The sequence below is a fragment of the Terrapene carolina genome, unplaced genomic scaffold, assembly GCF_002925995.2.
Source record: "Terrapene carolina triunguis isolate 2854851 unplaced genomic scaffold, T_m_triunguis-2.0 Scaffold138, whole genome shotgun sequence".
Lineage (NCBI taxonomy): Eukaryota > Metazoa > Chordata > Testudines > Emydidae > Terrapene > Terrapene triunguis.
Window position 1 is genome coordinate 5,796,684 of NW_020664489.1, and position 16,730 is coordinate 5,813,413.

The 16,730-nt window shown below is 46.1% G+C and overlaps 1 protein-coding gene across 1 annotated transcript in view; it reads left to right on the top strand.

Moving 5' to 3' along the window:
• Positions 1-16,730, top strand: part of RNF17 (ring finger protein 17) — a 223,743-nt gene that overhangs the window by 158,516 nt on the left and 48,497 nt on the right. Inside the window, exon 32 of the mRNA XM_026653404.1 lies at positions 1,614-1,694. Within this exon, the coding sequence (XP_026509189.1) occupies positions 1,614-1,694 (81 nt within the window). The remainder of the gene's footprint in view (positions 1-1,613; positions 1,695-16,730) is intronic.

The window sequence follows — 16,730 nt, forward strand, 5'->3', positions numbered from 1 at the left end:
AACTTATAACTGCAAAACAGTAAAAGAATTCCAGAACTCCTGGTGGTAACATTTCTAATATAAGTACCTTAACCTAACATACTCACACCCTTCCTTGAGAGCCCGGTAATAGGAGGTGAAGGACCAGCCTCACTCCTAGCATACCGATTACGCGATGGTGTTGGCTTAGCCAATGGTTAGGACTGTTGAGTAGTTACTCTATACTGCACAAGCTGAGCTGATAGTGTGATAGATGATAGAATAGATAGATGAAAAGATCTAAGAAGTAGAACTTAGTTTAAGAGCTTAAGACCCTAAGAAGTCGTTAAGAAGAAAAAAAAAAAAAAAAAAACTAACTCCAAAGCAAGTACAAGAAGAAGGTTTAAGAAAAGGACTCCCTTACAAGATATTTTATACGATCCGGACCTATGTGATTCAGGCCCAACCTACTATGCCCAAATCTTATTTCTGTACCCTAAGAAATTTATGGGTACCCTTCTCCTATAGGTTAGTGGATTATGACACTTATTTTCTAAATATATTAATAAGAATTATCTCACTCCAAAACTGCCAACCTAGGCTCTCTTGATGAGCTCCAAGTTGTGGTGTACCCTGCAGTTACCAACCGGTTGTAGAAGCTGGATAAACCTGTGATGTGGATAGTTCTTCCCTTTGGTTCCCCAAAGTTCAGGGACCATTCTTATCTGTGCCAAAGGTTGCCAGCTTTTATGCTGACACATTTATAACTAATTCTACTTTTTGCTATATAGCAGATCTTACCAAATCTTACAGGCCGGTAGGCTTCTTGCATTTCAGCAAAACTTATTTGGAAACACATGCCTCAACACATCCTAAATTCCAAGGAATTAATACTAATAAAATATAAAAATAAAATGGATTAATTTCAGAAAAAGAAACACATTAGTTGATACTGCTGGCTGGAATAGTAGGATATAATAACTAGCAAAATAATCCTATGGGCTAGAGCTTCAAAGATACACGTTTCAGCTAGTACACCTCTACCTCGATACAACGCTGTCCTCGGGAGCCAAAAAATCTTACCGCTTTATAGGTGAAACTGCATTATATTGAACTTGCTTTGATCCACCGGAGTGCGCAGTCCTGCCCCCCCGGAGCGCTGCTTTACCGCGTTATATCCAAATTCGTGTTATATCGGGTTGCGTTATATCGAGGTAGGGGTGTAGTATTTACAGTATGGTTTTACAAGTTACAAAACTCTTTACACATCAGTTAAAGTTTAATCCACTAGTTTGTGCCATCTTTGTGCTTGGTACCTCCCTATGGTTTCCCATACCTCGTTTTGAATATTACATTACAAGTTGATGAGCCATGTAAGTAGTCCCTAACTGTACTTGGTACAAAATATTCATGCAGCTTTGCTTTGACAAATATTCTATTTTCTAATGCCAAAACTGAATTCAGCTAATACCACATAGTGCACAAACTCTTAACTGTAGGAAAAGAATCAAATAAGTCTTGGGTTTTATTAAGTAGACATTTGTATTATAGAATATTTTGGTGAAAATACATACTGAGTACATGATTTAGTGCACTGTGCTTGTTGATATTTAGAAATGTTTGAGTTTTTTGTGTTTTCCCCTCTCACTAACTAGGTTGGAAATTTTTGGCAGCAGGATGCTGTAGAACTCCTTCAAGAACTACTGACAAAGAGAGTTGTTGAAATACATTTTCTGGTAACTTAACTTATGTTCAGACATAAGGAATAAAACTCTAAATGTTTTTTCCCCTTTAATGTATATTAGGCATACTTCATGGAAGGAATAAAACTAGTTGCTTTTCCTGAACAAAGTAACTCCTACCTGGCTCAGGAGATAATTTGTCATAGGTAGCATAACGACAGCACATTACACGATTTCTGCTTTAACTGTGACTCCTGTCACAATTTTTAGGCTTTCAATGTTAGTTTTTAAAGATACCAAAGTGTATTTGTGTGGCTGTTACTGTCAAGGCTGTATCCCCACTTTGAACTTTAGGGTACAAGTGTGGGGGCCTGCATGAAGACTTCTAAGCTTAACTACCAGCTTAGATCTGGTCCGCTGCCACCATTCCCACAAGCTAATTCCCTTCCCTGGGAAGCTTTGAGAAACCTTTCACCAATTCCCTGGTGAATACAGATCCAAACCCCTTGGATCTTAAAACAGGGAAAAATCAATCAGGTTCTTAAAAAGAAGGCTTTTAATTAAAGAAAAAGGTAAAAATCATCTCTGTAAAATCAGTATGGAAAATAACTTTACAGGGTAATCAAACTTAAAGAGCTCAGAGGACTCCCCTCTAGTCTTAGGTTCAAAGTACAGCAAACAAAGATAAACACTCTAGTAAAAGGTACATTTACAAGTTGAGAAAACAAAGGAAAACTAACACGCCTTGCCTGGCTATTTACTTACAAGTTTGAAATAGGAAAAACTTGTTTAGAAAGATGGGGAGAACCTGGATTGATGTCTGGTCCCTCTCAGTCCCAAGAGCGAACAACAACCAAAACAAAGAGCCCAAACAAAAGCCTTTCCCCCCCCCCCCAAGATTTGAAAGTATCTTGTCCCCTTATTGGTCCTTAGAGTCAGGTGTCAGCCAGGTTACCCGAGCTTCTTAACCCTTTACAGGTAAAAGGATTTTGGAGTCTCTGGCCAGGAGGGATTTTATAGTACTGTACACAGGAGAGCTGTTACCCTTCCCTTTATAGTTATGACAGTTACCATTGTGACTTATACGAGTCCTTTGTACCTTCATGTACTAACATTAGAACTCCTCCTTAACTCATGAATAAGGCTGTGATTCTGTCACAGAGGCCACGGATTCCATGACTTTTCGCAACCTCTGTGACAGCTGCAGCGGCCCCAAGGCCAGCTGCACCAGCCACTGCTTGGGAGAACCTGAGCAGCAGCTGGTGTGACTGGCCCCAGGGAGAGCTGGAGCAGTGGTCCCAAGGGCGGCCCTGGAGGCCATCAGGAGAGCGGTCCTGGGGTCTTTGGAGCACTGGGCCACCGGGTACAGTCAACCCCCCACCACTGGAGCAGGGGGCCCCCAGAGCAAAGGGGCCTCAGGAACAGAGATTTAGTCATGGGTATTTTTAATAAAAGTCATGGACAGGTCATGGGCCGTGAATTTTTGTTTGTTGCCCATGACGTGTCCATGACTTTTACTAAAAATACTCATGTCTAAATCTTAGCCTTACTCATCAGTTAATGTTAAGATTAAATGTCGTCTTGCTTAAATGTATTTTTAATACTATTTGAAAAATTAAACACATTGCCATTTCAAATCACTTGTGATATACTTAGGCATCTTAAGAAGTATAAATTGAGATGTGAGAGTGAAATGCTGGCTCATTCTCAGACAGGCAATGTCTGGCTGCCATGGTGTGGTGGGTATTTGCACACACAGAACCAGACCTTTGTTGGAAGGAAAGAGGTCATATTTTCAATGCTACCATCCCAACAGCAGATAGAGGTAGAATCCATGTTGGTTTCCTAATTTGCTTTAATATGTATACTGCTAACTCTATCAGTGTGTAATGGGGGGTAAGCTATTGTGCTGGTTGAAAGAACTACAACTTTGAATTCTTCTTCGAGTGATGGTCCCTATTCGTATTCCAAATGTGGGTGCGCATGTGCCCCATGAGCCGGAAGTTTTCAGCAGCAGTTCCATTGACCCGCATGTGCATCATACGTTTGCCTCATGCTCCAGGTGAGGTTATAAGAGGCTGTGCGGTGCGACACTCCTTCAGTTCCTTCTTACCGCCACATGTTCAGAGTCGGAACTCTCTGTCCTACATGCTCGTAGCCTGACTACAAGAACACTCCGCCAGAAGGTTATCTTTAGAGGCAGTTCTCCGACCTCAGTCACATGGTAGATGTGAGCCTTCCCCACAGCCTTTTACATCTCAGGGCTGTGGGTCGAAGAAGCAGGCTGCCGACCCCTCTCACAAATCTTCTAAGAAGAGGGCGGGAACCCCCACATAGCAAGCCCCAAAATAGCGGCAAGCAATCACCATCTCACTTGGTATCTTTGGCACTGAGGCATCTCAGTCTGGCACTCATGGCTCACAGAAACTGCCTGTAATTGGTACCACTGACAGGCCCATGGACTCATGGGCACAGGTACCGAATCATTGGCACCGAAGGACGAGTAAGCACTCCTCTAAAAAGACACTCTTGGTATGCGAGCCTGCATCAGTATCGCCAGCGATGGCTCAATTGGCGCAGGAGCGACCGGTGCAGACACTATCCCGTCTCCCTGGCACTGCCTCAGATGCTAGGACCATTGGTACAGGCAGTACTCTGCCATTCAAAAGACGTCCACATGCCAGATGCACCGGAGTCCCCTTCTCTCCGTACTGAGACCTCTGCACCAAGCCTCTGCCAAGCATGGGAAATATCCCCACGGTCATGCCATGCTCCTCCGCTTTCCAGCGACAGTTCAGACAGCAAGCCAGAAGAGGTATCGCAATATTCCTCCCAAGCTTCATATGGTGCTCACTACCAACAGAACTCGAGGGTATACCCACAGATAGCTTCACCACCATCGTCCTGGTATGAGCACCACCAGGCTCTATGCCACCCCCCACCATATGCCGCCAAATTGGGACCCTTGGGCGGCACACCGCCAACATGCCTCTTGAGTGCCGAGCCTTGCCTGAGAATCCTCGAGAGGCACTCCCTGGGCCGCACCATTCAGGGATTCAGAACCTCCTCAAGACTTCAAGGAACAGGAAGCAGGTGCCAAGGAGGAAGTGACTCCAAGGACCATATCCTCCTCCTCCTCCTCCTCCAGACAAAGCCATCATGCCTTCTCCACCATTTTTGGCAGATGACTTTCATCTCTTTTAGGAACTGACAAAGAGGGTGGCAGACACTCTCCTGATTCCACTGGAGGAAGTCATGGATACCCACCATCAACTCCTTGATATCCTCCATTCTTTGGCCTCCTCAAAGATCGCCCTTCTGATTAATGAGGCCATTTAAAACCCAGCAAAGACTGTATGGCAAACTACGGCATCAATGGTCCCGACCTGCAAGCAAGTGGGCAAAAAATACTATGTCCCCACTAAGGAATCGGAATTCCTATTCTCCCAACCGTCACCCAACTCCACTGTGGTGGACGCTGTCAACTCTTGTGTCCGACAACACTAGTCTAGGCCTTCTCCCTATAACAGGGATTAGAAGTGCCTTGATCTGTTTGGTAGAAAAGTGTACTCCTCAACCACTCTACAATTTCATATCAAATACCAAGCCCTCACAACGAAATATGATTACATAAATTACTTGACACTGAATGACTTCACAGAAAAGATGCCAGAAGCATATCATGACTCATTCAAGGCTATTATCCAGAAGGGCCAATTAGTGGCAAAGACATCTCTGCAATCTGCCCTTGACATGGCCAACACCGGGGCTAGATCTATCTCCACGGCTGTGGTGATGCAACGAGCATCATGGCTTCATTTGCCAGGATGCCTGAATGAGGTGCAGTCCACAGTTGAGGACCTTCCCTTTGAGGGCACAAAGCTCTTTGCCGAGAATACTGACACCTCCCTTCACACCCTGAAAGATTCTAGGGCTACCCTCCAGTCACTGGGTATCTGTACACCTGGACAAAAGAGACAATTTAGTCCCCAATCCCAGCATAGATCACACACGTCTCAGGACCAAACTCAGCACCGTTATGAGCTGTAAAGAAAGAAATGGAAATTCCCTAAACAGAAACCATCTGGCCCATAATCTTTGTCCCAGCTCTCTACATCTGCCACTTTTGACGGGCAGGTCAAGGCATGGTTAGACCACTCTCCCTGACTGACGCAGCCAACCATCGTTCCACACCCATTTGGCCACCAATTGGCAGCATTCTGTAGTGTCTGGGGATGGATAACATCAGCATGATGGGTCCTAGAGATTGTCTGAACCCCTTCCACAACACCCTTCCCGGTCCCTCTTCAGGGACCCTTCTAACAAGAGTTTACTACGACACAAGATGGATCACCTCCTCCAGATAGGAGCCATAGAACCAATACCTCAACATCTGAAGCAAGGGGTTCTACTCTTATGTCCTAATACCAAATGGAACGGAGGTTGGAGACCCCCACTAGACCTCAGAGCTCTCAAGAAGTTTGTCAAGGCTCAAAAATTCAAGATGATCACCTTATCAATGATCATTCCAGCATTGGAACAGGGAGACTGGTTTTTGGCCCTCGACCTCCAGGATGCCTATTTACACATCTTGATCCTACCGGCTCATAGACGATTTTTCAGATTCACTCTGGGACACGACCACTACCAATTCAGAGTACTCCTCTTCGGGCTACCATTGGCCCTGTGGGTATTTTCCAAGGTTCTGTCAGTGGTGGCCACTCATTTGTGCTCTCAAGGGATGATGATTTACCCATACTTGGACAATTGTCTCCTCAGAGCCTGATCTCTCCAGGAGGCTCATCAGGTCACCAATACTATGATACATTTGTTTACAGAACTGGTCTACAGATCAACATCCAGATGTCAACCCTCCAGTGCAGTGCCTGGAATTCATAGGGGCCACCCTCAATGTGTTACAGGCCAGAGCACTCTTACCTCAACACAGGTTCCTATCCTTAGTCACACTCATAGACACCATTCAAAGCTGCCCACAAATACCAGCCAGGTTTTGCCGCCAGCACTTGGGACATATGGCAGCAGGCATAGCCGTGATACTTCATGCCAGGCTCCACATGCGATGATGCCTCCAAATACAGTTTGGCTCGGTTTACAGACCGAACAAATGCAGGTTGGCCAAATCCCTGGCACTACCCACCAGGATAAAAAAAACTCCTTAAAGTGGTGGAAGGACCCAGACAATGTTTGCAAAGGGATCCCCTTCTCACAAACATCACAGTCATTGCTTCTCACCACCAACGCATAACTCATAGTGTGGGGCGTGCACCTAAACAGCTTCACGACACAAGGCAAATGGTCGCCCACGGAGATATCCCTCCATATCAATCTCTTCAAGCTGAGTGTGGTCAGGAATGCCTGTGCTCATTTCCTCCTGCTCATCACGGGATCACACACAAAGGCCCTGACAGACAACATTGCCTGTATGTACTACATCAATCGTTAGGGGGGAGTCAGATCGCCTTCCCTATGCTCAGAAGCAGTGAGATTATGGAATTGGTGCATCTCCCACAGTGTTGCACTATCCGCGGCGTAACTCCCAGGTACACAAAACTCGATAGCATATGGTCTCAGTTGGAAATTCCCACATGACCACGAGTGGGAGATACACCTGTCAGTACTTCACAACCTATTTAGATAGAGGGGAAAACCATCTACATATCTGTTCGCCACTTACCTGAACAAGACGTGTCCAGAGCAGGGATGGGACAACACTCCTTAGGCAATGCTCTCCTCCTTCCCTGGGACAGGGACCTTCTCTACGCCTTCTCTCCATTTCCCCTACTGTTGAACGTCCTGCTGAAAATAAAAAGGGACAGAGCTCGTGTATTCTGATCGCTCCTACTTGGCCAAGACAGACCTGGTACCCTTACCTGTCACAGCTAGCGACATGTCCACCAATCTCTCTCCCAGCCATTCCACACCACCTCTCATGGAGCAAAGGACATACCCTACATCCCAGCCTGGGGATTCTCCACCCCAAGGTATGGCTCCTGTTTGATTTCAACACCTAGAAAGCCTCTGTTCAAGAGAGGTACAAGAGGTTCTATTACACAATAGAAAGTCCTCAACACAGCACACTTACCTGGAGAAATGGTCCAAGTTTCAGATTTGGTGCACGTTCCAACAAATCTCCCCAACATCCTCAACTCTTTCACATATCCTAGACCATGCTTTAAGCCTAAAATGGTCCAGACTGCCTCTGAGCTCTCTCAGGGTCCACCTACAACTATTACAGCCTTTCACCAGCCTATAGATCCATACTCAGTGCTGTCACACCCAACTACAGAAATGTTCCTCAAGGGCATAGTAAACCTCTTCCCTCTGCCTCAACTTCTGACCCCCACATGGGACCTGAACCTTGTTTTAAAAGGACTGACTAGGCCCCCCTTTGAACCCATGGCCACCCGTTCACTAACATACCTATCCATGAAAACAGCTTTCCCTACCACAGACAGGAGAATAGGAGAGAGAGCAGCTCTGATGATGCATCCTCCTTACACAGTATTTTTTCTAGGCAAGGTTATGCTCAGACCACATGCAATATTCATTCCTAAGGTAACTTCTCACTTTCACATGAATCAGTTGATTCACCTTCCAATCTTCTACCCCAAGCCTCACCAAAACAACAGAGAGGCTCTATTGCATATCCTAGATGTCAGGAGAGCCCTGGCCTTCTACCTGGACAGGACAAAGGCTTTCAGGATGTCCCCGAGGCTTTTTTCTCCACAACAGAAAGATCCAAGGGCTCAGCAATATCACCCCAGACTTTCCAAGGGGATCTCAAACTGTATCAGACATGGTTACCAAGTTTGTAATGTGACCCCTCTGGATGCTATTCATACACACTTCACAAAGTCAATCTCCTCATCCATTGCCTTCCTCAAGGATGTCCCTATCTCAGAGATCTGTAGAGCGGCAATGTGGGTGTCAATCCACAATTTTGCAAAACACTATGTGATCATTGGGGACTCCGCTTCCAATGCCATCTTCAGCTCCACAGTGCTGTCATTTGTAACCAACCTGACTCCGAAGTCCCAACCCTCCAGAAGTGGTACTGCTCAGAAGTCACCTTCAGTGATGTACCCATAGGGACACTACTTGAAGAAGAAATTCCTCATCTTGTGCAGTAATAATGGTTCCTCAATGTGTGTGTCCTTATCGGTGCTCTACACACCCTCTTCTCTCCTCTACTTTGGAGTTCTTGTCTTGACTCTACAGTAGAGAAGGAACTGAGAAGGATTAACCCACACGCACTGGCTAGCCTCGTGGCACAGCACAAAGAGAGATAACTTGTGCAGGCCCAACGAACACTGCTACCAAAGTTCTCCGATCATCAGCACAGGGATGCAAACACGCCTATAGTGGAGCACCCATAGGGACGGACATCTCAAAGAACCATTGTTACTACACTAGGTGAGTAACTTCTTCTCCCCTGTGTCCCAATGCAGAGCAGACTCTTTGCCACAACCACTCAGGGCTGGCGCAACCCATTAGGCGACCCAGATGGTTGCCTAGGGCGCTACAATTTGGGGGGTGGCGACCGCGGCGGCATTTCGGGGCGGGACCTTCCGCCACCTAGGGCAGCAAAAAGCTGGCAGCGCTCCTGCAACCGCTGCACCAGGCAGGGTATGCTCAAGCACCGTCGCCCTGGTATAGATACCCTTGGGGCCCTCCATAGCCCCAGGACCCGACCCCCTGGGCACAGTGGCCACCCTGGGATCTATACCACCGCCCATGTCCACCTTCCCAGGCCTCACACCCTTCCGTCCTGGCTCCTGCACCGGAACCATCCAGTTCAGACCCAGAAGCGGAGACGGACTGGGAGCCAGTACCAATGATCCCAACAATACCTCATTCTCTCCCAACAAAGCTCTGATTCCTCTAGCCCTTTCGCCTTCTGATGACCATCACCTATACCAAGAGCTGTTACAACGGGTTGCTCTAGACTTGGGCATATCCCTGGAGGAAATCCAGGACCAACCCCACCAGCTGTTGGACATGTTTCAGCCCAGGGGACCGTCTCGTGTCGTGCTGCCTATAACGACACAATCCTCCAGCCTGCAGGGGCATTCTGGCACACACCGGCTTTGTAAAACTGTAGGACTGGAAGAGTCCTCAGGAGGTCTTCTAGTCCAGTCCCCTGCACTCAAGGCAGGACTAAGTATTATCTAGGCCATCCCTGACAGGTGTTTTGTCTAACCAGCTCTTAAAAATCTCCAATGATGGAGATTCCACGAACTCGCTAGGCAATTTATTCCAGTACTTAACTACCCTGATAGGAAATTTTTCCGAATGTCCAACCTAGACTGCCCTTTCTGCAATTTAAGCCCATTGCTTCTTGTCCTACCCTCAGAGATAAAAGAGAACAAATTTTCTTCTTAGAGTAGTGTCCCTGTGGGTGCTCCACGTTTCATGTTTTTGCACCCCTGCACTTGTAATCAGAGATTTGTAGTAGCACTGCCTGGTTCGATCACACATGCACTGTCCCCATTTTGCACAACCTCAGGCAGTTACATAGCACCATGTGCCAACCCTTCCCCCGCCCAGTTCCTTCTCTACCTCCTTTAGGTATAGCATTTAGAGCCATCATCTCCGAGGGGCATCTTCTTGCTAGAACAGCATTGCAAGCTTCACTGGATTCCACAGACACCGCAGCGTGGTCTGTAGCCACAGTTGTAGTCAGGTGACACGCATCCTGGCTACACCTCTCTGGTTTTCCCAGAGAAGTACAATCGACGGTCAAGGATCTTCTGTTTGAAGACCGTAAACTATTTGCAGCTAAAACTGTGTCCCTTCATATGTTGAAGGACTCCAGACTGATGCTGAAGTCCCTGGGCATTTACACACCTATGAACAAGAAAAAAGAGGACAAGTACTACGCATCACAAAATTTCAGTCTGCACCTTGCACACAACCACACAGGCAGTACGACCCACAGAGACAGAGATCCGCAAGATGACGACAGCCTTCGACATCACAGCATGCTCCATCAAAACAACAATTTTGAGGTCTGGAAACACCTGCTACCTCCCATCCATTCAGAGACTGTCTGACCCCATTTCACCCAGCCTGGTAGACCATCACGTCAAACAGATGGGTATTAGAAATAATTGAAAATGGCTAATCCATCCCATTTACCTCCATCCCCCCTACCCACCATACCTCCCTGTTCCTCTTCAGAGATCCCTCTCACAAACATGTACTGTGACAGGAAGTAAACCACCTCATACATCTAGGTGCAATAGAACCATACCAACACAACACAGAGGGAGGGGATTCTATTCACATTACTTCCTAACCCAGAAAAAAAATGAAGAATGGAGGCCCATTCTTGATATAAGAAAACCCAACAAATTTGTGAAGATCCAATACTTCAGGATGGTCACGTTGGCAACCATAATTCCAGTCCTGGAAAAAGGGGATTGGTTCTCAGCCATCAACCTCCAGGATGCATATTTTCATATAAAAATACATTCATCACACAGGAGGTTCCTCAGTTTTGTTCTAGGAGCAGACCAGTTTCAGTACAAAGTACTGCCTTTTGGACTATCCACTGCCCCATGGTTATTTTTGAAAGTCTTCTTGGTGGTGGCAGCTCACCTCCACAGACAAGGGATCATAATATTCCCCTATTTGGATGATGGTTTGCTGAAAGCATCAACAACATGAGGCACTAGAAGCTAATCTTTTCACGCATCTTGGGCTACACAGTAACTCTTTACACACATCCAGGGCTACGAATAAATGCACAATCAACATTAACACCTGTGCAGAAACTGGAGTTCATCGGAGCCTACCTCAATTCTCTGGAGGCTACAGCCTCTCTTCCCCAACAACAGTTCATGATGTTACTCAGTTTGATCTCCACAACATTAGACAGTCCCCAGACATCAGCTAGGACTTGCCTACAACTGTTGGGCCACATATCTGCAATGATGTTCGTCATCCAACACACACTACTGCATATGCAATACCTGCAAGCCTTGGTCCAGACAGTCTGTGTCCTGCACAGACATGGTATAAACAAACGCCTCACGATGCCAAACAAAGTAAAAGACTCACTACAATGGTGGACACAACCAAACAACGTTTGTGCAGGAGTCCCCTTTGTACAGAAGCCTCCAACAATGATACTCACTATGGACTGCTCCCTACTAGAGTGGGGGGCATACTTAACACACTCACACTGTCCAAGGCCATTGGTCCCTGTCGAAATCCCTCCGACATATAAATCTACTGGAGCTACAGGCAGTTTGCAATGGCTGCTCCCATTTCCTACCTATGATCAAGAACAAAACCATAAAGATCCTCACAGACAACGTTGCTTGCATGTTCTATATAAACTGGCAAGGGGGGCATGTTCTCACACTCTATGCGCGGCAGCCATGCTACTTTGGGATCTGGTGCATCAGTTACAACATCAACATAGCCTCCTATATATCAGGATGCCAGAAAAACACCGCAGATGTGCTAAGCGAAAAACTCTCCCAGGACCACAAATGGGAAATGGCCCTCTGAGTACTACGGAATATATTCAAACATTGGGAGTTCCCAACTATAGACTTTTTTGTGAGAAGTAAGGTACAGTCTGTTAAATAGTCTAGACTAACTACTCGACATACCTACACAAATGGAGGAGATTCACTATATGGTGCCAAAATAAACAAATCATTGGTGGTCTCTCTCCTCTACCTCTGGTGTATTGGACTATATATTGGAACTTAAGAAATTGGGTCTCTCCATAAGCTCAATCAGAGTACACCTCAAAGCTATTAAAGGTTCCACCATGAGTTATCGATTTTTCTCACCCAATCAGCAAGCGTTTTCTTAAGGGCCCTCGTAACGTTTACCCCAAAATACAAACCTCTACTTCATAATGGGACCTTAATCTAGTTCAGCGGTTCTCAAACTATGGGTTGGGACCCCAAAGTGGGTCGCAATCCCATTTTAATGGGGTCACCAGGGCTGGCTTAGAGTTGCTGGGACCCAGAGCTGAAGCCCAAGCCCCACTGCCCAGGACTGAAGTCCAAGGGTTTCAACCCTGGGCGGCAGGGCTAGGTTACAGGCCCCCTTGGACTTTGGCTTTGTCCCCCTTAAACTCCCCACCGCCACCACATGGGGCGGTGGGGCTCAGGCTTCAGTGCCCCCTTCTGGTGTCATGTAGTAATTTTTGTTATCAGAAGGGGATCGCGGTGCAATGAAGATTGAGAACCCATGATCTAATGTTAGGGGCTTTACTGGACAATCATTTGAACCATTAGCGACATATTCACTACTCCACCTTTTAATGAAGGTGGCCTTCCTCATCGCCATCATGTCTGCCAGATGGGTGGGGGAGCTAGGGGACCTTGTGGGACACCCACGATACACAACATTCTTCAAAAATAAGGTGACCTTAAGAACGCATCCCAAATTCTTAAACTAAGATTTTCTCCTCATTCCATCTGAATCATCCCATTCATCTCCCATTGTTCTTCCCCAAACCCCATGGGAATAAACAAGAAGCAGCACTCCACACCCTGGACGTTCAAAGCGTGCTAGCCTTTTACATCAAGAGAACAAAGACTTTCTGAAAGTCACCAAAATTATTCTTCTCCATCACAGAACTCTCAAAAGGAGATACCGTATCTAAACAGAGACTGTCTAAATGGATCTCCGGATGCATTGACTTTTGCTATCGTCAACAACAGCTTCAGCCCCCACCGGAGACCCACACATATTCCACCAGATCTCTATCTGCTTCGATAGCCTTTCTTAACAATGTACCCATTATGAACATCTACAAAGCAGCAGCCTGGGTGTTAGCCCGTACATTCAGACAACGTTATGCATTAGAGCAGCATTCATCATCAGATGCTCTAGTCACCTAAAGTGGAGCTCCCATAGGGACACACCTCGAAGAAGAGGAGAAAGTTACCCTGTGCAGTAACTGAGGTTCTTCGAGATGGTTGTCTCTGTGTGTGCTCCATTACCCTCCTCCTTCTTCAGAGTTTTCACATTAAATACTTTGGTAGAGACAGAACTGAGAGTAGTGTTGGTCGCACGGTGCTATGTAACTGCCTGAGGCAGTGCGAGACGGGGACCGGCACTGTGGTGCACCCACAGAGACAACCATCTTGAAGAACCTTAGTTACTGTGCAGGGTTAGTAATTTTCTCTTCTCTCTCCTCCTTGTAACAAACTTTTATGTACTTGAAAACTGTTATCATGTCCCCGCCCTCAGTCGTCTCTTCTCCAAACTAAACAAACCCAATTTTTTCAATCTTCCCTCATAGGTTATGTTTTCCAGACTTTTAATAATTTTTGTTGCTCTTCTCTGGACTTTCTCCAAGAATGGTTAGTTTGGTTTTTTTGCAACAGTGTTACACCGTTGACTCATTTAGCTTGTGATGCACTGTGACCTCCCGATCCCTTTCTGCAGTACTCCTTCCTAGGCAGTCATTTCCCATTTTGTATGTGTGCAACCGATTGTTACTTCCTAAGTGGAGTACAATGTACCCCCACACCTAAGAGGTTGGAACGCCAGTACTTTGTCCTGTACAAAAAGGGCTGACTTTTTTTTTTTCCCCTCGCACACACCCCTTCTGGAACACTCTCACCCCCACTTCACTAGTGGTGCACGCAGCAACTGAGCAGGCGAGACAGCACTCACATGCCTCCACCCTCCTGGATAGGGCAGCAAAATGCCTTGACCTTCTGGGCCATAAGGCATACATTTCCGTGGCCATGCAATTCCACATCTCTAACAAGCAGGCTCTGCTAGTGAAGTTTGACTTTAATAACTATGCCAACCTAACAGAGTTCCTGGAGGATCTGCTGCAGGACAAACAGCAGTGTTTCCAGGCCCTGGTGGAGGAAGGTCACTTGACGGCCAAGGTCAGCCTCCATGCTGTGGTGGATGCAGCGGATGCATCCTCCCGCTCTCTCACCACAGGTTTCATCATGCAATGAGAGTCCTGGCTGCAATCCTCTGGCTTCCTCAGGAAGGTCCAGACCTCCATCCAGGACCTTCCCATCAATAAGAACAAGCTATTCTCCGCAAAGACAGATGAGTCCCTCCACTCTTTGAAGGACTTGAGTGATGTTCCCGTCTCTCGGGATATAGAATCATAGAAGATTAGGGTTGAAAGAGACCTCAGGAGGTCATCTAGTCCAATCCCCTGCTCAAAGCAGGACCAACCCCAACTAAATCATCCCAGCCAGGGCTTTGTCAAGCCGGGCCTTAAAAACCTCTAAGGATGGAGATTCCACCACCTCCCTAAGTAACCCATTCCAGTTCACCACCCTCCTAGTGAAAAAGTTTTTCCCAATATCCAACCTAGACCTTCCCCAATGCAACTTGAGACCATTGCTCCTTGTTCTGTCATCTGCCACCACTGAGAACAGCCTAGCTCTATCCTCTTTGGAACCCCCCGTCAGGTAGTTGAAGGATGCTATCAGCTCCCTCCCCACCACCACACTCTTCTCTTCTGCAGACTAAATAAGCCCAGTTCCCTCAGCCTCTCCTCATAAGTCCCCCCAGCCCCTTAATCATTTTCGTTGCCCTCCACTGGACTCTCTACAATTTGTCCACATCCTTTCTGTAGTGGGGGGCCCGAAACTAGACGCAATATTCCAGATGTGGCCTCACCAGTGCCAAATAGAGGGGAATAACACTGGTCTACAATTTTTGAGAAGTCGTCTGCTTCAGAGATAAAATGTGCTATTTATTATGTATTTTGATGTGCTGTATTCAAATATGACAATTAAAACAACTGATTGACTACTGTTTCTAAGATATTTAAGTTTTTACATTTTATGTCTATGTATATTGTGTAGATAATAGAGTTTTAATCATAAATTGTAAACCTAGGTCTTTTCATGTGTTTATGGTTGCTTTACATGATAATATTTCACCTGTCCTGTTTATGGAACACTTTAAAAATCAGCAAAAGGGTTATATAAATAAAATTTATTATGAAACAAAAGGCAAAAAACTATTCTGTACATAGTTTAGTCCTATTCAGTGTCTCCTTGGCGCTTCTTGCCTTGTCTCTTGTATTCTTTAAATGGAGCATCTCTTGTCACTGTCCAGCAATAGTCTGCAAGCATTGATGGGCTCCATTTGCCCTGATAGCGTTTCTCCATTGTTGCAATGTCCTGGTGAAATCGCTGGCCGTGCTCGTCGCTCACTGCTCCGCAGTTCGGTGGAAAAAAATCTAAATGAGAGTGCAAAAAATGTCTCTTTAGTGACATGTTGCAACCAAGGCTTTTGTATGCCTTGAGGAGGTTTTCCACCAACAACCTGTAGTTGTCTGCCTTGTTGTTTCCGAGAAAATTTATTGCCACTAACTGGAAGGCTTTCCATGCCGTCTTTTCCTTGCCACGCAGTGCATGGTCAAATGCATCATCTCGAAGTTCACGAATCTGAGGACTAACAAAGACACCTTCCTTTATCTTAGCTTCACTTAACCTTGGAAATTTTCCACGGAGGTACTTGAAAGCTGCTTGTGTTTTGTCAATGGCCTTGACAAAGTTCTTCATCAGACCCAGCTTGATGTGTAAGGGTGGTAACAAAATCTTCCTTGATTCAACAAGTGGTGGATGCTGAACACTTTTCCTCCCAGGCTCCAATGACTGTCGGAGTGGCCAATCTTTCTTGATGGAGTGGGAATCTCTTGCACGACTATCCCATTCGCAGAGAAAACAGCAGTACTTTGTGTATCCAGTCTGCAGACCAGGCAAGAGAGCAACAACCTTCAAATCGCCACAAAGCTGCCACTGATGTTGGTCATAATTTATGCACCTCAAAAGTTGTTTCATGTTGTCATAGGTTTCCTTCATATGGACTGCATGACCAACTGGAATTGATGGCAAAACATTGCCATTATGCAGTAAAACAGCTTTAAGACTCGTCTTCGATGAATCAATGAACAGTCTCCACTCATCTGGATTGTGAACGATGTTGAGGGCTGCCATCACACCATCGATGTTGTTGCAGGCTACAAGATCACCTTCCATGAAGAAGAATGGGACAAGATCCTTTTGACGGTCACGGAACATGGAAACCCTAACATCACCTGCCAGGAGA